General features: G+C 36.0%; 3 protein-coding genes across 3 annotated transcripts; 2 read left to right on the top strand and 1 right to left on the bottom strand.

Moving 5' to 3' along the window:
* Positions 1 to 352: 352 nt before the first annotated feature.
* Positions 353 to 5,051, bottom strand: pex11g (peroxisomal biogenesis factor 11 gamma). The gene is given in 7 exon segments (XM_023340278.1): positions 353 to 1,340; positions 1,544 to 1,612; positions 2,902 to 3,080; positions 3,160 to 3,360; positions 4,919 to 4,944; positions 4,947 to 5,021; positions 5,024 to 5,051. Coding segments are annotated over 7 exon segments (825 nt in total). The 3' UTR covers positions 353 to 1,093.
* An 82-nt stretch (positions 5,052 to 5,133) lies between these two features.
* LOC102225971 (mediator of RNA polymerase II transcription subunit 26) lies at positions 5,134 to 9,424 on the top strand. Its single transcript, XM_005800884.2, has 5 exons — positions 5,134 to 5,231; positions 6,669 to 6,743; positions 6,821 to 8,929; positions 9,019 to 9,280; positions 9,368 to 9,424. Exons 1-3 carry the CDS (start codon positions 5,160 to 5,162, stop codon positions 8,198 to 8,200), a joined length of 1,527 nt encoding a protein of 508 aa, XP_005800941.1. The 5' UTR covers positions 5,134 to 5,159; the 3' UTR covers positions 8,201 to 8,929; positions 9,019 to 9,280; positions 9,368 to 9,424.
* Positions 9,425 to 9,696: 272 nt separating this feature from the next.
* On the top strand, positions 9,697 to 24,834 carry slc35e1 (solute carrier family 35 member E1). Its single transcript, XM_005800853.2, has 6 exons — positions 9,697 to 10,089; positions 13,803 to 13,873; positions 18,334 to 18,471; positions 19,246 to 19,371; positions 19,474 to 19,719; positions 21,144 to 24,834. The coding sequence occupies exons 1-6, from the start codon at positions 9,762 to 9,764 to the stop codon at positions 21,366 to 21,368; spliced, it is 1,134 nt and encodes a 377-aa protein (XP_005800910.1). The 5' UTR covers positions 9,697 to 9,761; the 3' UTR covers positions 21,369 to 24,834.
* Positions 24,835 to 26,065: the final 1,231 nt, after the last annotated feature.

Below are 26,065 nucleotides of genomic sequence, written 5' to 3'. Positions count from 1 at the left end.
CGCATCAAATGCAACAGTAACATACGTCAACCGCTCTGCGTCCAAGCCCCGATTAATCAAATGTCGATATTTCGATTAAGAAAGTCAAGACCTATTTTATTTTGTTTTTTACTTTTGGTATAATTCGCAGTTAGTTGGTGAATATAATGTTGCGTATATAGTTACCCTTTCATTTTGGTGTGAAAAACTTTTACCGCATACTCAGTAATTCTTTGAATATAAGTATCTTCCTGCTTCCAATATTGGAAAAAACGTTTTCTGTTTTTTTCTGTATCAGTCTTCTTCGGTTAGTAATCCCCAAAACACATACATAATGAAACAAAACAGAACAAGTGATTTTTGTTTTAATTTTTAAAAAATAATTTATTAATAAACATGGATTAAATTTTGTCATTAAGTCAAAATAACATTACATATTTACCTGTCATGTTCTTTACTCATTTTTCCATGCAAAACATCTATTTTTGCAATTATCTGAACTTATAAAGATGACTCAAAGATCTGAAATGTTGTCCACATCAGCTCATTTTGCTTAATATACATTCATCTAAATAAAACCATTCAGCTGCTCCACATTGTTTGCAGTTTGTAAATGTCTGAAGCATTATTAAAACAGAGCTGTCAGAAATAACGCTCCCTTACATATTTCTTTCCGTTTTCCTCTTTTTCCTCTTAAATTTTAATATTTGAAACAACTGACCAAATATAGATTGTGGTTTTCAAAAAAAAACCTCCTTGTTAAATCATAAGTTGTCATTAATCAAATTATTGGGAAACACAGGTTTCCAATTTTACCAGCAACCTACGAAGAATCTAAAATCAACAAATAAACAGAATCAGCCAGATAACATGAAGGTCTCCAAAAGGCAACACGTCATGCTTTGATCTACATAAATTAAAGTACAGAAGAGAAACAAAATTTCCAAATATATTTAAAATGTAAACTAATCTCATAATTTCAAAAACATTTCAGGTAGCTAACACTTTCTGTATTCACCTACAGAAAGTAGTAAGACTGTAGTTATAGGAGACAGGAGTAGAAATTAATCTAAACAGATGATCTGATCAAATCAAAAAGCTGTTCATAATCCAGTTAATTAGCATCTCCTCCTGATTGTGAAGACAACATTGTACTGTCTAACAGCTCACTGCTGCTGGTATTGAGCTGAATCAAACCAATTAGAGAGGAGGTGGTGCCCAGCAAGCCCACCAGCCAGCTGGGGAATCGTCCTGCCCACAGGAAGCCTGGCGGCATCCAGTGAACGGCATTACTGAGGTCCGCCATGCTGCTGAGGATGGACAGCATCTCCGCTTGTGTCTGCCTGTGGAGGTCAGACCGTCTGCAGGAGAAAGCAGATTTACTGAGCATCCGGGAATAGTATATTTCTAATACAGAGTGATGTCTTACCCTGTTAGTTTGGAAGAAAAAAATAAATAAGACAGGATGACAAACAAATAGACTGACTATTTAAATAGACTGGCTGGAAGCATAATAAAGCAAATGTCACTGAAATAAAAAAAATTTAATATGCTAAATAAACACCTGCTGCCTCCTTCGCCTCTCTGGTGTTTCTTCAGCTTCTTCCTGAGCAACAGCAGAACTCGAAACGATCTGGAGAAATAAAGATTTGCACTAAAACTCTCATTTGAGTCTTTTCACAATATTTTTGTACTTCAACAACTTTCGTTATTTAGCTCATGCTTTCATGACTGAGTTTCTTATGAAATATAATTTTTATCAGGTTTTCTGCAATGCATAGTTACAAGTTACTTTCCAGAAACTCAGCAATACTTATAGGTTACAGACTTAAAACATAAACCCTTCCTGGAACTTACTCCAAAATAAAAAGCTACTTTAAAAAAGTTTCAGATTACTTTTCCTAAACAAATAAAGCAAGAGGGAGCCACGTTCTGTTCCTGTTGCTGAAAAGACATACAAAAAAACATCAGGAAAAGAATGATCCAAAATAATTTAGGGTTAACTTTTGCTTTTTTTTTTTAAACAGGTCGAACCTGCAAGTCTCTTTTTTAGTTTAAAATGGTAACTGGCTGAACTTATAGCACTTTTCCAGTCATTTTGACCACCCAAAGCACTTTACAGTAGAGCCAAACTCACCTATCTCACGAGCAATTATTAGGGATGCACCGATTTATCGGTACCGATTTCCCTAATTTTGGAAAATCAGTGATCGGCCGATTTTTGCATGTGAAGCCGATCTTAACCACCAATTTTATCTATCACAGCAAAGGCATTTAACTCAACTTCTATCTTCTTCTGCTCTGCTGTGAGAGAGGTTTGACTAGCAGACCGGCCCACCAGATCAGGTCTATATGTTGCAGTTAACAATAGTCATCTCACTGTTGGCAACTCATCAATTTTCTTCCAACATTTGGCAACATTTTAAACAAAACAAAATGGTATCGGCCAAAATCGGAATCGGCAGGTCAGGATTTTGAATAGATCGGTAATCGGCCAGAAAACTGCAATCGGTGAACCCCTAGTAATTATATACCAATACAAAACAGGTTGGATTCAAACCTACAATCTTCGATTTGCCCGATACCAACTCTACCTACTGAGCCACCAACACACTGTTTGTTGGTATAAAATCTACAACAAACTACAAATCTTTTTTCTACAGAAATCAGATCATTTAGCTAATTTTACTAAAGTAACGTATGCTTAGTTTGTTGCTAAACATATAAATATAAAAAAATATATATCTTTTTTGCAATAATAAAAATTAAACATATTTTGTGGTAGTTTTGAAGTAGTTTCAACTTGAAATTTTCAGCCCCCTGGGCAAAAAGTTTGGACACCACCAGTATAGTCAGTGGATGGAAGAACAGATGCAGATAACTCAGCTGATGTGTCCCAATATCTGAGTGCAGATGTCTCACCTGAGGATCCCCAGCAACAACGAGGTTCCCCACAGCACTGTGCTGAACAGCCACCACTTATCAGACCTCACTTTGATCAGCTCTGCGTCTGCGGCCCAAGCAATATGTTCACACGGATAGTACAGCTGGTCAGCCACGTTCGTAAGCACTGATATCCAGCGGACGCCTGCATCCTCCTCCTGAAACAAGAATCTGGTCAGTATCAACAGGAAAGACGGGACTTGTGCAGACATGTAAGCAACATTTGTTATGAATCACCGAAGCACCAAGTCCATAGCTGTGGGAGTATGCCAGCATGGAGAGATCATCAAACAGCCTCAGCACCGTCCTGCAGTGGCTGAGCTGAGCAGAAAACAGAAGTAAACTTTTCCCGAGTCGCTGAGATGACACATCTGCTGCTGCTGCTTTCTGGGTAAGAGCTCCTCCGACCAGCTGAGAGCCATAACAGAACGTCCTGATCTGCAGGCAAAAGGTTAAAAAAATAATTAATGGATGAAAGTCACAAAATTCTGATTATATTTATAAAAAATAACACCAAGTAGAAAAATATTAATAGAATTTTACAACACCATAGCTGGGTAGTAGTTTACTTGAGTAACTTTTTGGAAAAAATTTACTATTACTTTTTTTTTTTTTTTACTTTAGTAATTTTATTTATGAACTACTGCTACTCTTACTCTTTCTACAATTTCTTAATACTCTACTGACTGGGCGTAACTTCACTAAATGAAGAGCAAGTTTGTTTCAACCAAAAATTCACCAGACACAGACACACACCTGCAGCTTTTGTCAAAGTTTCATAAATTTTATATTGAAAGAAACAAACGCTACCATAAGGCGCTATGCAAATCAAAATCCCATAAAAACGCATGGTCAATTCAATCCGTCATACACACTGATTCAAAGTCACAGTTTATGCTAAAATTACTGGGGTAAAATGCATTAAATCACTCACAACAAAATAAATAACTAAATTATTCCCTGCAGATGTATCCGACTCGGTGTTTTCACAGCCTTTGGATAAAAACGAGGTTCAATGAAGACTCACAACTTTATCTCTCCCTCTGTATGTCTCTAGCAGTCGGACGAGAGACTCCACAGGCTGCTGCATGTCCGATTACACGGTGCCACGGGCACACTGTGATAAATAAATACACTCTAATTTGATTTAGTTTCTGCAGAACATTTTAGCTTTTGCTGCACGTATATGACAGCCTCGGCACCTGAATGCACCAACATTCAGCTGGACTTTGAAACAGGAACTACTTCAGACAGACCAGAGCAAACGATCTTCGATTTGTGTAAGGCTAGATTTCTGCAACCAGTTAGAGGAGGATCAACTATATAGGGTCTATTTTAACACTCTGGACCAAATCACAGGCACGAAAATGAGCAAATGATTGGTTCAAGTGGGTTTGCAAGTTGATTGGAGACAAGCATTTAGTTGACTTTTGGATTGAGGCTATGTAACTTAAAATTATAATATTTATTAATAATGATAATATTTAAAATCATGAAAACTATTAGAAAAATACAAACATTAAATAATCACATGTGGTATTAATAATACAAACAGTAACACTACAGCAGTGACGTGCGATCAGGGGAGGCAATAATAATAATACTCTATTATTATTATTATTATTATTATTATTATTATTATTATTATTATTATTATTATTATTATTACTACTACTACTACTACTACAGCTATACCAACTGCAGAAAATATTAAATTTGCCTGTGATTACCAAAACTAGTATTAAAATAAACATATATTACTGAGAAAACTAAAACTATTCAGTTGAATGCTAACTTTCGTTCTTCTTGTCATTCAGAGTATCAGAGTTGAACAAGCCACTCACAATATGGCGGAATGACTGCCATACGCACCGATGGCGTCTCTCACCAGTATGACGTCTGACTCCATTCTTGTCTCGTGAACGACAAGTGTGGTTTACCCAAGCCATCCAGCGGTGGTTACGTAAATAGTTCCCGTCATGCTGTTCGCACGTACCTCACCAAAAGCCAGTTCAGAGGACCCGGGAGGAGGAGGCAGAGGCGGACAGCTGAAGATCCCCGAATGACTCCTGTAGCGGATTTACCAAGCAGGTGACGGCGGGGAGTGAACACAAACACAGCAGCGTCATTAGACGTTATGTCCGCTTTCAAAAAATATCTTACATCTGGTCCACGAATATCTTTGGGTTTTCCAAACGCTTTGTTTTGTCGAGAGGGATTCTGGTGTCCACCGGGCGATGACGGCGGCCACGGCCACTCCGCGGGTGATGAGAGACCGGCTGCTGAAGGCCATCGACGGCCAGAGCAACGTGAGTTTTTTAAAGTTTTACAGCACAGGAAACAGAATGGGGAAGGGGTAAATAATAGGCTCTGAGACCCACTGTGTCAAAAGTTACTCCATTTAATGAATGTGGAGCTTTATGAAGTGTTGCATTTCTGTTTTAATTGCGTTGTTTTCTTCAGCAATATGCTCCCCGTCCATTGTCCAGTCTATTTTTAATGTTTTTGAAGCAAAAATAACAATAAAAACAAATTGACTCAGTCGACTCATTCCAGTTGCGTTTCCCAAAAAAAAAAATTTTTTTTAAGACAAATTTGGTCCATATAATGTTTAATTATTTTCAGATCTTATTAGGTTGACAAGAGATAATGTCCTAAATCAATGTTGTGTGTGTTTTATTTTGTAATAACATTTCAGGGAAATAAATACAAGAACAAACACTAAGAAAAGATTTTCTACTTGTAAGAGCTGCTGTTGCTCTGACCACCGTAAATTCATCCAAATCCTGATCATTATTGTCTTAATATCCCTGTTGTTTCTGTTTTATTATTTAGATTTATTTGCATTAAAATGTTTTTATATTTTGCAGCCTCTGCAAGAAAAGAAAAGGAGATGGTTCAAAAAATATGCACCGTCATGTTCATAATTTGTTGATTTCAAAATGATGATATGAAATGCAAGTGATCATGCATTCAACCAAAACCAAACAACAAAAGCAATACATAATAATTCAAGATTTATATTTGTTAAAAATACCTGTATTTATAAAAAGTGATTATGTGCAGGAACACTAAGTGTATATGATGCTGTTATAATTAAATAACATGGGGACTTCCTGCTGTTTTTACTTGTGCTCTCCACCAGTCTAACTCTAATATTAATAATTAAACAACAATGATATCATTGGTAATTTTACATGTGCTGCATTATTCTTTTTTGATGCTTTGCTCTTAATTTCCAGGTTGAGGTTACCTTAAATCACTATGTTTGTTATCGGTAATAATATTTTACACCTTTCTGATAAATAAACCTCCTTTCTAACACAATGTTTAGGGTTTTATTTAAATCTTTATGCTTCTCTCTGCTAGTAAGATAATATTTGCATGTTCTTGTCTTTGCTAGTCACATTGAGCCTGAAACCAGTATCGGTACATATTTTCATGAAATGCAGGTGTACATTTGAGACTCTATGCAAATGAATGCTTGTCCTAATGACCCCTGTTTTCCCTCCGTAGTCCATTGACCTGTTGGTGAATGTCAATAAATTAGTATACAATCAGAAACTTTTTTTGTTTTTTCAGTTCAAAAATTTGTAAAATGATGTATACACGGTATATAAAGAGTTTATTTCTGATTGTTTTAATTATTCTGGTTCAAATGATCCATCATTTTCAGGTTTTTGAAACTGATGGCTCACAATTTCATTAGAAATTTATTACATTGTAAACCTTTGTCTTCTGAGCAGATACGCAACATGGTGGTGGTTGTGGAAGTGATTTCCAGTTTGGAGAAATACTCTATCACCAAAGAAGTACTGGAGGTATGTTAAAATCCAAAAAATCTGATTAAAACAACTCTTTTGGAAGTCAAATTACATCTGCGATGTTTTGGTTGTAGGAGACGCGCCTTGGGAAGCTGATTAATGACATCCGGAAAAAAACTCAGAACGAGGATCTTGCAAAAAGAGCCAAGAAGCTCCTTCGGACCTGGCAGAAGCTAATCGACCCAGGTCAGGGTGGCTCGGTGTCCAAAGAACTCACTGGTGCATCTTGGTCTTCCAAAGGCAGCATTCACCCCTGCTCCTCTCCTCCAGCTTTGAGCAAAACAGGCTCAGAGTTAAAGGCCAGAAGTGACTTCAACAACTGCTCTCCAAATCCTGAACCGATAAGCAACAGGAAACGTAGATGTGACAAGAAAGAGGGTCAAACAAAGAAACCCAAAGTTGCTCATGATGATATAAAACAGCAGCCATCTAATGGACTTAGTGGGAGTTTTAAAATTCCTGCAAATACTAATGCACACCAACCATCAGACAAGGATGCATCTAAATATCTGGACAATAGTAAGTCAAATAAAGTTCCTATTCACGCTGTCAAACCTCATCCAAGTGCCTCTGTGTATAGCAACCCTGCTAACACGCTTATGCAACAGCAGGTTAGATGGGATAAACATCAAACTAGAAGCCCCGGTTGTCTGTTGCAACATCCTGAGAGTCTAAAGCAAGAAGCTGTAATAAAAAAACCACAAAGTAGTGAAAATCCAGGTGTGAAGGTAGAGGAATCTGCTCAGTCACTTAATGTTCACACAAACCACTCAGGGTCTGCAAATTTGGAGTTTCAAAGCAGGACTTCAGGTTTGGATGATGAGACTGTTATTAATGATGCTGTGAACAAGAAAAGAGAAAAATACAGGGCTAAAGATTATGTGGTGAACCTGAATGATCCAATTACAGAAGACAAAAGCAAACCAGTGAGGTTAAAAGACAGAAGGATCACATTTGATCCATCAACAGGACAAATTAAACGCACCTGCCCTAAGGAGTCTTCGGAAGAGCAGGAAGTCTCTGAACTCCAGCTGAAGTCCAATCAACCCATTCCTCCCAGTCCATTCCAGCAGACAGACTGGAAAGAACTGTCAAGGAGCGAAATAATCCAGTCGTACCTCACCCAGCAGAGCAACATCCTGTCGTCGTCTGGTGCACACACACCTGGAGCCAACCTTTTCATGTCGGAGGTTTGCAAAAGAGCGGATCACCAGAAGAGGCATACCACAGAAACGTCCATACTGGTATCAGACCATCATGTCAAAGAGTTACCTGGAGTTAGCAGAGAAATCAGCAGTGAAGACCTGAACCGATTACAGAGGCAGCGTTGGTCTGGAGTTAACGGGTGTTACGACACCAAGGGGAACTGGTACGACTGGACGGAGTGCATCTCTCTAGATCCACATGGAGATGAGAGCAGACTGAACATTTTGCCCTACGTCTGCCTGGACTGAAACTTGGTTCAGCTTGGAAGTAAATTAAATGTTCAAGTCTACAAAATGGGACATGTTGGGAAAATTTTAGGAAAATTATACCTTATTTGTGCTGGATGTTACATTCAGCTTTTATTTTGTGTTTTTATTTTGTAAAATATCCTGTTTTCTTGTTGGCATTTGATAACCGTATTATGAGAATTTATAAGACATTTTCAGAAATCATTAACGACACACAAATACTTTAATACTTAATTTGTCCAAAATTAATCTCATGCTGTTGTGTTTAGGACTGTTTCATTTGCAACTGTACAGCATTAATTAAGAGCGTTCACGGCATTTTTGACCACCTGAATACAGTTCAAGCGAATTACAAGTTTCCAGGCAACAGATGTACGTTTTCACAAATAAATTACAACATTTTTTAAAATGGAAAATGTTTGATACAACACAAAGCATTTGTCCTTTATTAATCATGTTTTACTTGCTTTCAATTTCTTTTTTATTATAAGTAGGACCGTAACTATCCACTGAGTTGTGTTATAAATAAAGTGAGTTGTGTTGTGAGTGGGGGTTTTGTGTTTTGTGTGGGGTTTCCATCTCCTTCCACCTGTTCAGGTTCTCCACCAGATGGAGCCTTGGAGCTGCTGTCACCAAAGGCCGGATCTGCTATTATCACACACGCTGCAGACAATCTGCCATTTTCCTGGCTTTAAGAGTCCTTCGGCGCCTGAATGTTCACCTGTAATGGTACTCTAGCCACACAGTTTGCCTTATCTGTGTTTTCTCTAGTTCTTCGTAGATTGTTTTTGTGCTTACCCCTCTGATCTCATTCCAAGGTTCTCATGGCAAGACCTGAGCTCCACTTTCAGTGTCCTTTGGGTATCTCTCACGAGTCTCACGATCATCTGACCTTTTCCTGGTTCCTACCTCCATGACTGACGTCCTACTAGCTGCTCTTCTTCAAGCACCTGCGTTACCTGTCCGCCCTCCAACCCCACCACCATCCAGCAGCTTCCACAAGTATTCATCTCACTCATCTGGACCAAGCCCCACTCAAGCCCAAGACTGGATCTCTTCCAATTTCTTCCCCTTCCCCTGGTAGACCATCATCTTCATCACCAGTAAGAACCAGATTGTTTTCACCAGCACTATTGTGACTCACCTCTCTAATTACTCTGCTTCCAGTGTTCCTGTCTTCCCCAAGTCTCCAGTCAAAAAAAAAAAACAGCCCACAGAAGACCCATTCATTCATAACTGTTTATTTATTCAATAAAACTTTTTTCACTTTTCATTTTGCCTCCCAAGAGTGTTCTGCATGTGGGCAAAAAGCCTTCCAAAAACCATGACAAGTTTGAGTATTTTACAAGAACAAGAGACTCAAAAATATAATAAAAAATTTTTTTTTTTTGCATGGGCAATGAAGCTGTGTAGTACATTCTTGAAATGCGCTTATAGTTTCTTTTATTTTGAAATCTGTGACCGGAAGGAGAACGCTTCATTCATTCACGGTCTGACGGAGCTCACTGCGCCCCGGTACGACTAAACACACCGGCGGTGACTCGTCACTCCGCGCAGAAAGATGGCTGCGGTGGCGCGGACCCCGGTCGGGGAAGGGATTCGGATAGTTGTCCTGTGTGTGTTTTGGTACACGGTGAGCTCTGGGGGCAACATTATTAACAAGATAATCCTCAACGGATTCCCGTATCCCGTCACGGTCTCTCTGTTCCACATCATCTCTGTTGTCGTCTTCCTCCCGCCGCTGCTGAGAGCATGGGGAGTCCCCAAAACTGAACTGCCTAGCAGGTACTACCGGTGGTACATCCTCCCTTTGGCTTTCGGAAAATACTTCGCGTCCGTTTCGGCTCACTTCAGCATATGGAAGGTGCCCGTTTCGTACGCACACACAGGTGAGTATAAAATGTTAAATCCGACCAGCTGGAACCTGTTATCCGGGGCAACTTGATGATGTGTCTCTACCGTCAGCTGATGCTAGCTTTGCGGCTAACGGCTGGCCAACTGCCGACAAGGGCATTTAAAGAGTCTGGCAGACCGCAGCGTCACGTAGATCCCAAACAGAAAAGCTTTTATTTCACTAATTATTTTTAAAATGCAGCCTTTGACTGTACTTTTGTATTTTTTTACAGTAATTTTGCGTAAAACAGCAGCTGTTAGCTTGCTAGCCAACTGAATTAAAGCTGAAATACGTCAAGGGGGAGGAGTAGTGTGCTTCTTCAGTTTTAAACTCAGGGCAATTGGGTGCATCCGTCACAGTAGTGATCCTGAAAATAACCCGATTCACTGGTAAAATGACACATTAAACCCAGAGGCGGGTATAAACTAGTTACTTTTACTTAAGTAACTTTCTTGGAGAAAATATTTCTTTTAGGAGTAGCTTAACTACACCGCACTTTTTACTTTTGCTTCTGTATATTAAGTTTTACTCTTGAGTAATTCACTAAAGGAAGAACAACCATGTTTTAACAAAAAAACAAACATGATTTTTTGGTTGTTGACCAAAAAAGAAACAGAAAACTGTAGGCACAAACCTACAGTTTATAAGATTTCTTGTTTAAACACAAACTTTGTTCTGTTATTTTCTATCCATAGAGCCATTTGTAGATCAAAAAGACACCGTAAACATTATATATTGTGTGTGAAAGGTATATTTACCTAGTGCGTTAGTGTTGTAAGTTTGATATTGAAAATAAAAGATTAGAAAAATAGTTTTCTCTGCCTGAATTTTGCTGATTTGTAATTATGTTGCCGTAATTTTTTCTATTTAGTCTTTCAAATACCAGAATTTGCACATAACTGTATATGTTTGTGCATCTGAAATCATTTATAAACTTTAAGATGTTTTGATCAATACTTTAGTAGTTTTTTGTTTTACCAAATACTTTATTCTTTTTGGATGGCCACTTTTGACTTTAGTAAAAATATATATTGAAGCAGTGTTACTCTTACATGAGTATATTTTTTGAGTACATTGCCCACCTCTGATTAAATTAGTACTATTTTTATTTTGTTAAATGTTAATTGCCTCTGCAGTCAGATATCGTCCATCAACCCCTGGAGCAATATTTGCATATTTTTGTTAACAAGCTGGCCAACTTGATAACCAGCAAGCAGCAAGTGATGATAAGTGTAAAATACTTACCATCAGTAAGTATCTCAGTATTCCAATTACTCTATAGCATTTTACATCTTTAATACTATCATATATGTGTCCATCCAATTCAAATCCAGAATCTCATACATGGTCACGGTGTCCCCCAGGAAACTTGGTAAGCCCTGTGGTTGGGGCGCTCAGCAGTCATTTTTTCAGCAGCCCGTCATGTTTTAGAGTTGAAAAATATTTAAAGTTGCCAGGAAATTTGAAAATATCACTTGATAATTATGTGTTATTGAAAGATTGGGAGACTAATACCTGAACACCAACTATAAAGTCTTAAAAAATGCTAACATTTTAAAAAGACAAAAAAAAAAGCAGTACTTAGCCTGGTGGGGGCACAAGTAAAGCCTGGTGGCCCACCAGGCTTATAGTACACTGGGGGGAAACCCTGCATGTTGTAGATCTATTACACATAGATTAATATGTATCAAGTGTCTGTTTCTGCAAATTTCTACAGTTCACAGCTAACAAAGGCTAAAAAATTACATCACACCAATAAAAATAATTTTTAGTACAGAAATGCTAGTGTGATGAAAAGTATGTCTTTCAATGCTTTATTGTTTAAGTTTTTAAGTTAGCCATGAAAATGTGCGCCTCTATTTTTTCCTTCAGACCCTGGACCTTTACTTTTCAAAATAAAATGCAAATTTTACTTTAGTCTGAATAAAGACTTTGGGCCTCTGATATTGCTTCTTGTTCAGTTTAATTTCAAAATAATTTTAATTGTTCCAAAGGGAAATTAAATGATATTGTAACTCGTATCTTCAAAGAGTCTTTGTGGTTGATAATGATGTGGGCAGGAAGGATCTCATGGCCTTAACATTTCCGTATTGAACACCGTTTCTTAATTGCCTTTTGAGATTTTCTTAGTAACTAAAATATTAATCATATTGATAGAATAAAATTGGAGAAATGTCTAACATGTATTAATTTAACCTTTTTGATGATATTCTAATTTATTGAGGAGCATCTGTAAATGGGATGAGGTTATGGAGTCGGTCCGATTGATAGAGATTTTATTGCATAGAATGGTAACTTTATTATTTAACATGGAGCCATATTCCACACTCATACTGTGACAAATGTGTGACAGCCTTTTTTCCTGTCACCCTAATACAAATTATTTAACATGAAAAGTACACAATTTAAGTCTGTCAGTGCAACAAATAATTTATCAGATAATCTGTTTTAAGCTACATCTTTAGGCAGAAAAACCAGAGATAGTTTCCAAGGTTATAAAAGCATTTATGAAGCAGTAGCAATAATGACATAGTTGTGCATGTATTTGTTATTGAGAGTCGTTTTCTTATTTTTGAAGATACAACCTTCAAAATATTTTTATTAACTGTAGATTATCTTCTTTTTTCAATCCATTCATACAGTTCAGAGTCCATTTATTTCCATCTCCGCTTCTGTTGTCATTTTTTCTCCATCTATTTCTATCTTCTGAGAAATGTCCTGTGCAATTAACAATTGTTTATCATGACATTCGTCTATTTAAGTATGTTGATTTATTATGGAGGTAAACATAACAATGTTAAAATTCTATATTTGATTTCAGGTAGTTGTGTATTATTTCTGAAGATTTTATGTTACAGTGTCTTTCCATTAGAGATTCAACTATCATAATTTTTATTTCTGGCTGATTAATTAGTGCATCTCTATTCCACTGACTGTTTTGTGATCCCTGTTTCAGCTGGTCGACTCTTATCATATGAGATCTTATGACGATACGGACTTATAATTTCATCACAATATTTTATAGTTCAATTATGATAACAATAAAAATTATGATAAAGAACTGTTTATTACTTTTTTACGGTAACTGCATGGCAAAGCATTCATAGCGCCACAAACATTAGCTACTTTAAGAAATGTTTTATATTACTAAGCTGAACATAGAGGCTTTATTTAATCATATTTTTGAATTTATTGATATACTTTTGCTCTAATGGAGAAAACTGTAGAGGAAATAGTAAAAATATCAATTTACTCTGGGTTTTTTTTACATTAACTGTATTTTTTGCGACAATAAATCCAAATTCTTATTATTAAAACAATTGTTTTATGATCAATACACTACCTGCAGATCACAAATTAGCCCCTGATATCTTGTCTGCACCTTATTTTCAATATTTTACTAGTATTATTTTAATATATATAGTCCTAATTCCTATTATAATAACTATGCAGTGAATCTGGTTGTTCTTCATTGTTTAGGATTTATTTATTCTTCTCAGTCGGTGTGAACATGACGCACCGCTGTCAAGGCGTGACTTGGTGAACGACGTGTGTTATTTGACAGAGGTGTGCACCCAGCTCTGACCTGCCATTAACTTTTTACAGCTCAGACGTAATCGGTTCATTCTCTCCTTGCTGCAGAACCACAGTTCTTATTGTTTTTAAAACTGACACCGTCCCATTTTCCCTCCTTTATCTCTTTCACAGTCAAAGCCACAATGCCGATATGGGTGGTGCTGCTGTCGAGAATTATAATGAGAGAGAAGCAAACTACAAAGGTGAGTAGGTCCACAGCATAAGACGCAGCACAAGTTCTGCTCTGTTTCAGGCCGCGACTCGGCAGCGGTGATGTGGCACAGCGAGCCTGCTGTGCCTCTGTTGCATCTCATGTTACAGCCGCCTGCCGAATCTTCTGTCGCTGGCATTCTCCAGGAGGTCAGGGGTCATCCACATCAGCTCCTGCATTCTATATCTGACATTTAGGAGGCTTTATGTAGGTTGATTCTCTAAAGAAAGTAAAGACTGTGAAGAATTTGTGCTAAATGAACCAGTAGTTCAGCTTTACCAACACACTTCAGGATATCATCGTAAATATCATTAGAACTGTTGTAGATGTGAATAATTCTTTGTAGACGAGGAAAGCCGATGTTAAATCAATGTGATATTTGGACTCTTGCACCACACTGCATTTAAACCTGGAGGGATTTTTCTGTTTTTTGTCAAGTAGATCGTAACCTTTTTTTTTTTTTTAACCCCTCAAGGGGGTCTTTTGTGGGCTCTAGTGTCCCTTATATGAAAGTAGGCTGACAGGAAAGGGGGAAGAAGAGGAGGGAAGACATGCGGCAAATATCGCCGGGTCCGGGAATCGAACCCTCGACGGCCGCGTCGAGGACTCAAGGCCTCCAAACGTGGGTTGCGCTATCCCCTATGCCACCACAGCACGCCCCCGATCGCTCCCTTTTTAGAAAAAAAATAGATAAAAATTGTTCAGTGACCACAACTTGTTGCAGCATCCAAACTGGTGGTTAAAACAGACCACAGAGTGAAAATAGCATAACATACAGAAGACCCCTAACTCTCTACAGCCTGTATGGAGTTAGGAGATTTATTAACTTTGATTTATTCATTTTTTATGCTGGAACTACTAAAGGTAGATAGTCCATAAAGAAGTCCACAAAGAAAATAAGCTTATAAAAGCTTGTTTTTCCCATCCTGTGTGCCCCATCTTGTGTTTTTATTTATTATAGAAAAGGCTAACACATAAACTGAATCCATTGTAACATATATAACATATAAATAAAACCATGAAGAGTTAGTTATTTTAGGATTTCAGCTTCAAACTTGTATTCACATGAAAAGTGACTTTTAATTGGATCAGATGAAACAATCCAAAAGTTTTAAAGTTGCTTCTCTGTGGCACAATGTAATGGAATCAAGATTATTTTAAATATTTGTGTTTTTATCCACATTTACACCCATCAGTTATTTCGCCACTTTGCAGACGAGGCTGAGAATCACGTAAAATAAATAGTTTATCAATTACCAAACTGTTATTCACTGACTTTTGACTGAGAAAAAACTTTAAATCTTCCTATATGAGGTGAATGTTTTCTGCTGAAATTTTTTTAAAGAAAATGTTTGTAAAAAAAAAATCCCTAAGATCTAAAAGCAAAAGACCAGTAGTATAATAACTTTTCCCTCCAATGTACACATAAAACTAAAGCACTCAGATTTTCAAAATATTCAAATGTAATCAGTATTTTACTCACAATCCAGATGGGAAATGAGTGATCTCTGTGAAACTGTTTTGTCGTTCCAGTTCCAGATCACTTGAAACTGGAACGTTTCCACACTGCTGACTAAAATCAGGCTCTTATTTCTCATCATTTCCAGCCGTTCTTTCATTCCTTTGGTGTGTAGTGCTTTAGATCATATCTTTGTTTACTGATTTTTCTTACATGGCACAGCAAAAAGCCTTATAGATATGTGTTTGAGTCATTTCCTGGTTCTCTGTACTGTGATAGCATGCTGGCTAATGGTAAAACAGTGGGTAACCATGGCAACCAGTGACTGTTTAAAGGCCAGCCGGCTCTTTCTGCAGTCAAATTGCGTGAGCATCAAATATATTTAAAAACAAATAATCCTGTTTTACTCCTATCCTCCAAATAAACTTCGTTTTTCACTGCAGAAACACAAAATCTTACTTATTTTTATTGTAAATATCTTGGTACTCTTGACATAAGACAAAATGAACTTTCAATTAACTTTATAGCAAGATATAGCATCTTGTTTTAAGTCCATTATTCCTCAGTGTTAATGAAAAAGTATTAGTTTCTCTGGCAGATTATTTCACTTATAACAGCACATTTTTCATGTGTTATAAGTGAAATAATCTGCCAGAGGAACTAATACGTTTTCACCAATATTAATAAATTCTTTTCTAAAAACAAGCGCCTGTATCTTGCTGAAAAGGTACTTATGAGTTAGTTTTGTCTTATTTCAAGTGTACTGACATATTTGCAGTACAAACTAGACCGTAAATACTTGGTAAGATTTTGTGTTTTTGCATTGCTGTTGTATTTCTTTACTTGTACTTTAAACACAAAGCATGTTTACACAGTTTTTAACTAAGTCGACCATTTTCCTCTGACTTCTAGCTCTGCAGTTGAAATGAAGCTGATATTTGTCAGCTCTGAGATGCTCCTCAGTTTCCCATTCTGATGAAAGAACATTTGTGCGTGTTAAACAGGAAATAGATTTATGTGTCTGACATCAGGGTGTTATGTTTACTTTGCAGTTCAGCGCTGAGACAAAGTGTTTTCACCAACAGGGGAAAGGAGTTTACCTTTCTTTACATTTCTGTTCATGTGAAAGAATCTCTGTCAGCAGTAAACATTCAGATTTTAACCTTTTTCTCTTTTTGTGCCAAATGTTAACAAAATTAATCTGTGAATTTGTTGACAGCATCAAATAAGACACAACTGTCTGCCTTCATCAAACTAGACTTTACAACTGCATAAAGACACTGTTACTGACTGTTTGGCAATCAATAAATAACACTGCGTTACTTAGCTTTTCTTTTTTATTAAATCTGTGTTTTCTCAGTTTCAGGCTGAGTTTAGTGACAGGTGCATCTCATAAAAAACAAAGCTCGTCTCTCATGAGCCATTCTCAGGACTATGCAAATGATCTGGTGTCTGTAATGATGGTTTCCACCGGTGAGGTGTCGTCCCTGGTGGATGGAAAAATTTGTTTGGGTTTCTGTGCTTCTTATTCTCTAACATTCATCACAAGCATTGCATGGATTATGAAAAATTGTTTAAAAGAAATTCATTTCCCGATTACAGTTGATGTATAAAAATGCCTCTTCATTTTCTGGCTCGTTTCAGTGAAGATGCAGTTGTTGTTTTGATTAATTTATTGTCTCTGGAAGGTAATAAACAGTCTTTAATTAATTAATTTTAGTATTGAGTCTAAATTATCTTGAAAAACAAGACCTGATGAAGAAGTATCTGTACGTATTTAGGATTTAGTCATTTTATTTCTTTTTCCATTCACATTTTAAATAAAACATTTTTAATCTCATTCAGTATTTTTTTCCCTTTTTTATTTGGCAGCAATCATTTGTCCCACATGTTCTGCGAAAAGAGTTGGTGTGTAATAAAATAAATAAAATATGTTGTGAACAAATTTAAAAAGCTAGCTGAAGTTGTTTTTGTCTTGAATGAAAATTTTAATGGCCTTGCACATATCCTAATCTTTAAAGTCCAACCCACTGAGATTATGCATGAAGTTGTTCAAGTTGTTGTGAAATGGTAGAAAGACGATAATCGGAAATCTGGTAAGATGTTTTCCATAAATTTGATCAATACAGCAAACAATATTAATTAAACTTCTGGTCAGAAAAAAGATTCTCCGAAGGATTTGAAAAAGATTTTCCAAAATGTTTAATTTGAACTGATTCATTGCAGTTACTGTTTTTGTTATATGTATTTTGAAATTTTAAATTAGTGTAATATTATTAGAAATCTTTGTTTGGTTCTAAGAAATATTTTATTGGGTTTTTCCACCCTTACTTGGACATTAAGCATTACATTACAATTGCTTATTGATAATAAGCAATTATTATCAATAATAGTTGATAATAATTTGGAATGGAAATAAATTAATTTCCATTCTGATTAATATTTTTTGAAGGAAAATGTTGTTTATGGTTGTGTGGGTTTTTTCCTGTTTATTGTTTTTGGTTGCGTTTTATGTTGGATATTTTAAATATATTACAATTCCAATGTGAAATATTCTTTACAAAAATAAAAAGTTTTGTAAAGAACTTTATTTTGGTCTTTGAGAGGGCAAATTTGCATTATTATACCGTTACCAGTACATTACTTGAAAATGGTCTTAAAACAACAATATTACCGTTTATTGCAATAATAGTTGGAACAATTAATTGTTCAGCAAAATTGATCATGACAAGCCTATAATTCACAATATTCAGATGTTCATTTAACCGTGGCATAAATCATTAGAAATTAAACTGTTCAGTTGTAAAAAACAAAGAAACAAAGAAATCAGAATTATTATCAGAACCATTTTGTTCAAGCATCATTTATTGGAGTAACTGAGAAATCCTGAACACCTGCAGGAGGAAATGAAACATGGGTTAGCACAGGAAGTGGTTGTTGTTGATTTATGTTTAGATCTTGACTCTTTACTTTGACCCGATTTGGTTTTGCAGGTCTACGTGTCGCTCATCCCGATCATCGGTGGCGTGCTGCTGGCCACCATCACCGAGCTTTCCTTTGACGTTTCAGGATTAATCAGCGCTCTCGCTGCCACGCTCTGCTTCTCTCTGCAGAACATCTTCTCCAAAAAGGTCAGGCTTCTTCACATTCAGCATGAAGATTAAATCAACACTCAGGTTCAGCTGAAACAGAAAGAATCCGTTTTTAAACTCTTTTTGGTAATATTTTGACATTTGGTTGCTTTCATTAGTTCACAGTTGAAATGTGAGAGAGTTTTATTCTCATTTAAAAGTTAATTTAATGGGATGATATGAGCATTTCAACTAGTCCTGTTTGTAATTGCAAATGTAATTTAATGTCCTTTTGGGATTAATGAAGAGTTAAAGTATTTTTGAATTGAAAACACAATTTTATTTAATTTTTCTCTTTGTCTATTTTCTTATGCAAACATCTTCAATCACTTGAAATAAAACTTACGTAAAAGTTACTTTTCAGCAAAACACAGGAGATTGGTTTAGGTCAGTAAATCCTTAATAATGATGAAAAAGAAACGGTTGCACTGGTGGATTTTTTCTCATATAACATGGGAGATTATCCTGTTATAAGTGAAATAATTTGCTTGTGGAACCTGCACTTGTTTTTACCAATATTAATGAATTACTGACCTAAAACAAGCTCCTTTGTCTTGCTGAAAAGTTATTTGTAAGTTAGTTTTGTTTTTTCAAGTGTGTAGTAATAGCTAGACAAAATATTTGGTAAGGTTTTGTGCTTTTTCACTGTAAAATATGGAGGATTTCAGATGCAACATCACAGCCACATGCTGTTTACTAAAGCAGTTTTGGGTTTTATTAATTTTTTTGTTCTTTTTAAAGAGTTTTTTTTTCTTTTCCTCCTCTCTGTTGAAGGTGCTGCGTGACACAGGTGTGCATCACCTGAGGCTCCTGAACGTCCTGGGCTTCAACGCCATGTTCTTCATGGTTCCCACCTGGGTTCTGGTGGATTTCTCTGTGTTTCTTGTGAATGGGGATCTGGTGAGTAACAATGATAGAATTTTTTTATTGTTTTTATTTTTTGGAGTTAATAATAAAATTAACCTAAAACAGAGTGTGCCTGAGTCTCTGCCTCCCTTCCAGTCGGATATTTCGGGATGGACCGGCACCTTCTTCCTCCTGCTCATCAGCGGCTTCTGTAATTTTGCCCAGAACGTCATCGCTTTCAGTATTCTGAACCTCGTCAGCCCTCTCAGCTACGCCGTCGCCAACGCCACCAAGAGGATCATGGTCATCAGTATATCTTTGCTAATGTTGCGCAACCCGGTCACGCTCACCAACGTGCTGGGTATGATGACGGCCATTCTCGGAGTCTTCCTCTATAACAAGGTGAGTCTTTCCCACAGTAGAATTGTACAGGTGCATCTCATTCAGTCATATTCAATAACAATATTATCAATAATCTACCTCTACATCATGTATAATCAATGTAATATTTAACGTTTTACACATCCGCCCTGTTTAGCGGACATTTAGCTTCCTTAGAGAATCTACACTAAGAGTATTTCTTTAGTTTCTGAGATGCTAGAGCTCATAATAGTGGTGGGGACATTTTATAATGTTTAAGAAAACTTAAAAATTTAGAGGAATAACTTTCAAATGCAAAGATTAAACTCCTATAAAGGGGAACGATTTAAAGATTTCATCCTAACACTCAATACATCTCAGTAGGGTTGGGCAATAAATTGATCTTAAATTGAATTTTCTCCTTTGAAGATTACATTTTTTTTTCCCATCAATGAACTCCTTGTGTTTCCATAGTTCAGATGTCAGTGCACCCAGAGCCGCCATCTTGTTTCACCAGCATCTTTTAAAGCTTCTGTTTATTTGGGCTTTGAATATTAGAGCCAGACTATAACTTCTTTATCTGTGTATTGTTACAAAAACAAAGTCAATCTATTAGGAGAATGAAGTAGTAGTTTTATGAGAACTGCAACATGAAAAAACCAACAAATTAAAAGGTTGAGCATCATGTGAAGTTATGCTTTGGTCTCAGTTTGAAGATAATGAAATGCTTCATCTTTCAACACATCAACATCAAATTATCATCAGTAGCAGGATTTTGAAACGATTGCATAAACGACCAACTCTGTTTCGCAGAACAAACACAAACTCAGGTTCTCATGTCAGATCCTGATAACTTTAGAAGCTTTTTTCTCATTAAAACAACTTCTCTCTCTCAATTTTAAGACATTTTTTCTGGTAAAGTGGCTTCTTTATTCTGATAATACTATGACCATATTCTCATAATTAAACAGAATTTATCATAGAATGGCCTGATACACCACTGTACAAATCACAGGGATGACTGAAATAAAAATATGTTACTGGAACTGTAAGATATTTTAAATAACCAACATAAAAGGCAACAAAAAACAATAAATAAAGCAGAAAAAACCCACACACAACCATAACCATAAAAAATAGATTATGATGTCTCTGTAAACAGAATTTTCCTTCAAAAAATATTAATCAGAATGGAAATTAATTTATTATCAATTGCTTATTAGTCATGTAATGCTTAATGTCCAAGTAAGGGTGGAAAAAAATTGCAATTTCTTCTGTAAAACGACTAAAATCGGATCTGTTTTGAAAAAATCAGAAATGTAATTTTTAAACCGCATCGCCCAGCCCTGCTTTGATGTTATTTATTCTTCCATGATTCTCCCAGGTTATTTAGTTTCAGTTTAGCACAGACTGGCTTTATAAGAAATTATTTTATTTAAACTTTCCCATTTTTCCTTCCTCGTCAGGCTAAGTACGACGCCAACAAGCAGAAGAAGAAGCTGCCCACCAGCACGCAGGACCTCCTGTCCTTTGACAACCCGATGCTGGAGAAGACGCAGGCGAACGGGTCGGGGCCTTTCTACGGCTCCGAACAGCAGCAGAACTGGAACAACGTTCTGACCGACCATTTCCAGTACAGCCGGCAGGCCTACACGGCAAACCACAGCAGCAACCACCAGTTCGTGGTGTAACTCGAGACGCTCGGGCCTCGCAGAAGCAGGTTCTCTCTCCTGCTCCAGACTGAGACTGAAGGCAAGTGCTCTTTGTCGCGGATTTAAAAAAAAAAGAAAACAAAAGAGACAAGCCGATTGTGACATGCCAGAGAAGTTTCCTCTCCCGCGTTCCTCCATGTTTAGACGGCATGTTTTTTTTACAGCCTTGCTGCTCGTTTTTATTTATTAAGATGCTGATGACTGTCGGGGAAACAAAATCAGCAGCTTCAGACATTTTGACGAGAGATTGAGCCACAATATTCAGACACAACAACGTGCCGCAGTTTGAAAACGTCTAGTTTGTCTTCCACAAGTAGCCGCTGTTTGTCATTAGAAAGAGAGATGCAGCAATCAATCTCTAAAAAAATGAAGATTATTCCCAACAGATAGAATAGTCTGTTGGGAATTATCTGAAGTCTCCAACTTTCATCTGATTTCTACTAAACTCAAAAAAGTGCATAATAAGATATATATACTGTTGGGAGTCCTTAGTTTTGATTCATTTTCTCGGAGCTGATGAAGGAAAATAGACATGGCTAATCCCTGACAGATTGATCGTTCCGTCTCTAATCTGTTAACTTTCAACCAACACCCAAAATCTGTCGTGTTGCATCGGTAACCAACTTGGATTTTTATCTTTAGGGTTGTTGTTTTTCTTCCTGAGGCATTTGTTTTATGAGGAGAAACAAACTGTCTTCAGTGAATATACCTTAAAAAATGGAGGCAGATTATACTTTAGTGTCAGTTCTCATTATGATTTAAGCTAAGCTACGTTCACCTTGTTAAAATGAGCCATGTACAGTCCAGTTGGAGACTGGAGCAGTTTGGTTTCACATGAACATTTAAGGTGTTTTTGGTCTAAATATGGGTTTTAGTTTGCTGGATTTAAATCTTGTTTTCAACAGATGATGCTTTTCTCTTCTGTCCCCTAATTCCTGGCTAAGATGATTATCTGTTCAGGTCAAAAAAGAAGCCAGGTGTGTTGAATTTCAGTTGATTTGTTGTTTAGAAAAAGACGTTTTAGTTTCTGATCATTTTTGTGGGGTATTTTATGCTCTGAATTAGTTCTTTATAAACCTGCCTTTAGGAAAATACTAAAGTATGGTCCAAAAATATTTTCTAAATAATGTGGAGCATTTAGAGTAAAGCGTATCTTTAACAAACTTGAGTTTCTGAAAGGCTGAAGGTACGAGAAGTTAACTCCATTTGATTTATGCCTCCAGCGTCATTCATACAAGTGCCTGATGAAGAAAAATACCTAATAATAATAATAATAATAAAAATAAGGTGTTCTGTTTGTTTTTCACTGTTTCTGGGCAAACGTTGATGCTTTTAAATATTCCCACAACCAGAATAGTTTGAGCTACATTTGAAATAAAGAACAAAACTGCTGATCGATCATAAAGGGATGCTTGAGAACGCAGCGCGTTTACAGCTTTAAGTGGAGAGTGAGGCCAAAGGTCAGTGACCTCTCACACATCTGTTCTGTCCCCCTGTTGAGCAAAGATGTCACAACTTGTTGTCCAGATGTGTCGTTGTAAAACGTAGATCACCAGTTTCTAGAAAGGCTCTGTGATGTGCCTTTTGGTTTAGCAAACATAAAGAATGGAAACTAAATTTTAACGGTTATGGATAGAGAAAATAATTTAAAGTATTACCGCGTTTTTCGTTTTTATAGGTTATTGGAATTTGTTAACACCACAGTCGGATTTATTTTTCTTTAAATCCTGAACTAAAGCTGCTTTAGGATGTTTTATGTTACTTAATTTTTTCTACTGTAGTCAGCATCGATTTTGCACATTTTAAAGCAACAAAATGTGATTTTTGTCCAGAGTTGTTTATTGAACTCTGTGCAGATATTAGTCACCCAAATGACTCGCCATCCATAAAAAATTAACTTTTGCTCTTTAAATTAATCTGTACAGGTGGATCTTAATAAATTAAACTGTTATAAAACATTTCTGAATTGAGTTTTTAATTGGTCTAATGTTCTAAAACATTGAATTTTGGGTTTTGGTGGGAAACCAAAATCTACTAAATTAACCAAAATGATTCTGCGTGTAATGAATCTTTCCATGAATTTAGCTTTTTTATTAAAATGAAATAATTTTTTGTTTTATATTTTAATTTATTGACATTCACCCTTAATATCGATCATTCTTAAGGACTGTAGTATCAGGAAAGCTGATGTTTCATAAAACACTGAGGTACAGACATTTTTTTTTATTTTATATTTTTGCTGATTTTTCTGTGTTTCCTCAGATATTTGTTTTCATTTATTCTTCAGTCTGTTAAATGAATAACATTTAACAGACTGAAGTGGAAAGAAGCATTCAGTAAGGACTCATGGGTAATGTAGTTCTTACAAGCTGTTTAGAAAAACTATATGATTGGCCAGTAGTACAGAAACGCCAGGCAAAAAATAATATCTGTAACGACATCTCTGTTGATGTTTCACATTTAAGCCAATGTTTTGTTCAATTTACTAAATCCTAATTGTTTAAAATTAAAGTATAGACTTTCAGAGCATCGAGAATCATGTCTGAATCGAGTCATAATTTGACCAAATTAGCACTTATGACTTCAAAGAATAGAACCAGCAAATAATTAAATATTCTGTAGTACTTCAGTGTTCTACATTTTTTTGATATGCCAGATTTCGTCCTTATTGAAAATTTACTTTTAGCTCCTCAACACTGGTGCCTCAAAGTACCTCCAGCATTCTGTTTTTGCAACAATTTCACCTTTTTCAGGATCAGTAATAAATCAGTTTGACCATACAGAACACATAATCTAGGTATTAAGATGTGGTTAATTATGTCCAGAGAGAACTAGAACGGAAGTTTCATAAAATAATATTATACAACAGTTTAAAAATGTCAAAATGTGGCAATTAGTCTGACCAAACTCAACAAAACCTAAGAGTGTTCATCGGTTATCAAATTGTAAATGTTTAATTACATTAAAAATGTTTGGATGTGAAGAAGGTATTGGATTAATTTGAAAGAAATTATTCTGAGTACAATGGCAAAATGCTGATTAGTTTATTTTCTTCATGTTTTTAACATTTTGTGTTGGTGCATCACAGAATGAAGGCCTTTATTGCAGGTTGCTGAGATGTAAAAAAAACTGTATTGTTATTTTCTTTATGTATATAAACCTACATGGAAACTGTAAAAGCATTTTTTGGCGCTCTGTAAAGCTTTTTTCACTGGGCTGTAAAGGATAAAGAGTAATAAGGGGGTATCTCTTTGTAAAAGTTGTATACTGATTATTTTTGTTGTCTTTAATGGGTCTTGAAATAGCATTTGTATGTAAACTATGTTTATAGATTTTTATTTATGGTGTCATGGTACAAACTGTACAGAGGTGCTGCAATGCACAGTCTTGTCCGCTTATGTTTGGTAAATATTTTTAAATGTTGGGGAGAATAAATCAATTCTGAAATACTAAAAAGGCCTAATGTCTTAAATAATACATACAAACACAATACATAACTGCACAGGACATAAAGTCAATGATAAATGTAATGTTTTAAAAATAAAAGTCTGATTTTAATGAGACATTTCTTCCATATACGGTCAAACTTAGATTCGAGTAGAATTAGCACAGCTAGCTAACAATTGATGATGTCATCCAGGACATGGTCCTGTAAAAAATGATGTAAATTAAGCAGAAAAACTTTTAAAAATAATAAAGTATAAAACAATAATAAATTAGATGTAACTAGATTCTAAGCAAGCTACGTATAGTAAGTTGGTTTATTTTACTTGAAGGAGCTACGGATGTTAACTTTATAGCCCTTTGATATTTCTCTGACAACTTAGCTTACTGGCGCCATCTAGTGGGAGTGTTGGGGCGTCGTTCTAATATCACAGAAAATCTTTTATCAGAGATGATATATTTATACTAACTAGATAAAAACAAATATATATATAGTGACATCAGTTTACATGAATATAATTTTTCACCGTCCTTAAAGAGCAAAATCATTGAACACAGTTAAATATTATAGTTTATGTAAAATAATTGCAAATACTAGTTGCATAATGCAAGTGACGTCGGAAGGAGACAAAGAAGTGTATTTTGTAAGCGTAAATGGACTTAAAAAGCCTTCAATGTAAATTAAAAGATAAAAATTGTTATATTAAATATGTTCTTTTTTAAATTAATATGTTTTGTCATATATAGTAAACGAACGAGTGGCACTTTTGTTCTTAAAAGGTTTTTCTATCAAAGTTAAAAGTTGCAGTTGAAGTGAACATCTTCTTTTGTATGCTAATGCAAAAACTTTTTGTTTGTGTTGAATTTCAACAATAAAACACATCCGCTCCGCCAGCAGACCCAGGAACAGTGGCTGAGTATCCAAAATATAAACAACTAAACTTAAGTTTTTATAAAATGTGTTCTCCAACATCCCCGCTAGATGGCGTCAGTGTATTCTTTAAATTAGTGTGCAGGCAGCAGCTTTTGTTTCCCACTAGAGACTTTGGAAGATCAGCAACTTCATAAAAACAGTAATAATAATAACAAAAGGGCAAAAATGATGATACCAAAACACCAATAACAAACTGTTTTGCTGACGCAGCAAGGTGGCTCTCCAAACAAACATGTTTATGACTGCGGAGTGATGACATGACCTGACAAAAACAGGACATAAACGACAGAAATTTGTT

This window comes from Xiphophorus maculatus, chromosome 9, assembly GCF_002775205.1.
Source record: "Xiphophorus maculatus strain JP 163 A chromosome 9, X_maculatus-5.0-male, whole genome shotgun sequence".
NCBI classification, from domain to species: domain Eukaryota; kingdom Metazoa; phylum Chordata; class Actinopteri; order Cyprinodontiformes; family Poeciliidae; genus Xiphophorus; species Xiphophorus maculatus.
The sequence above is the reverse complement of the archived record's forward strand: the minus strand, read 5'-3'. Positions and strand labels throughout refer to the sequence as shown.

Bases quoted from the DNA above. Each gene is read 5' to 3' on its own strand.
- LOC102225971 (XM_005800884.2), top strand. From the start codon at position 5,160: ATGACGGCGGCCACGGCCACTCCGCGGGTGATGAGAGACCGGCTGCTG. The intron at 5,232-6,668 runs GTGAGTTTTTTA...TCTTCTGAGCAG, and splicing joins CCATCGACGGCCAGAGCAAC to ATACGCAACATGGTGGTGGT. The intron at 6,744-6,820 runs GTATGTTAAAAT...TTTTGGTTGTAG, and splicing joins TCACCAAAGAAGTACTGGAG to GAGACGCGCCTTGGGAAGCT.
- slc35e1 (XM_005800853.2), top strand. From the start codon at position 9,762: ATGGCTGCGGTGGCGCGGACCCCGGTCGGGGAAGGGATTCGGATAGTT. The intron at 10,090-13,802 runs GTGAGTATAAAA...TCTCTTTCACAG, and splicing joins CGTTTCGTACGCACACACAG to TCAAAGCCACAATGCCGATA. The intron at 18,472-19,245 runs GTCAGGCTTCTT...TCTCTGTTGAAG, and splicing joins AGAACATCTTCTCCAAAAAG to GTGCTGCGTGACACAGGTGT.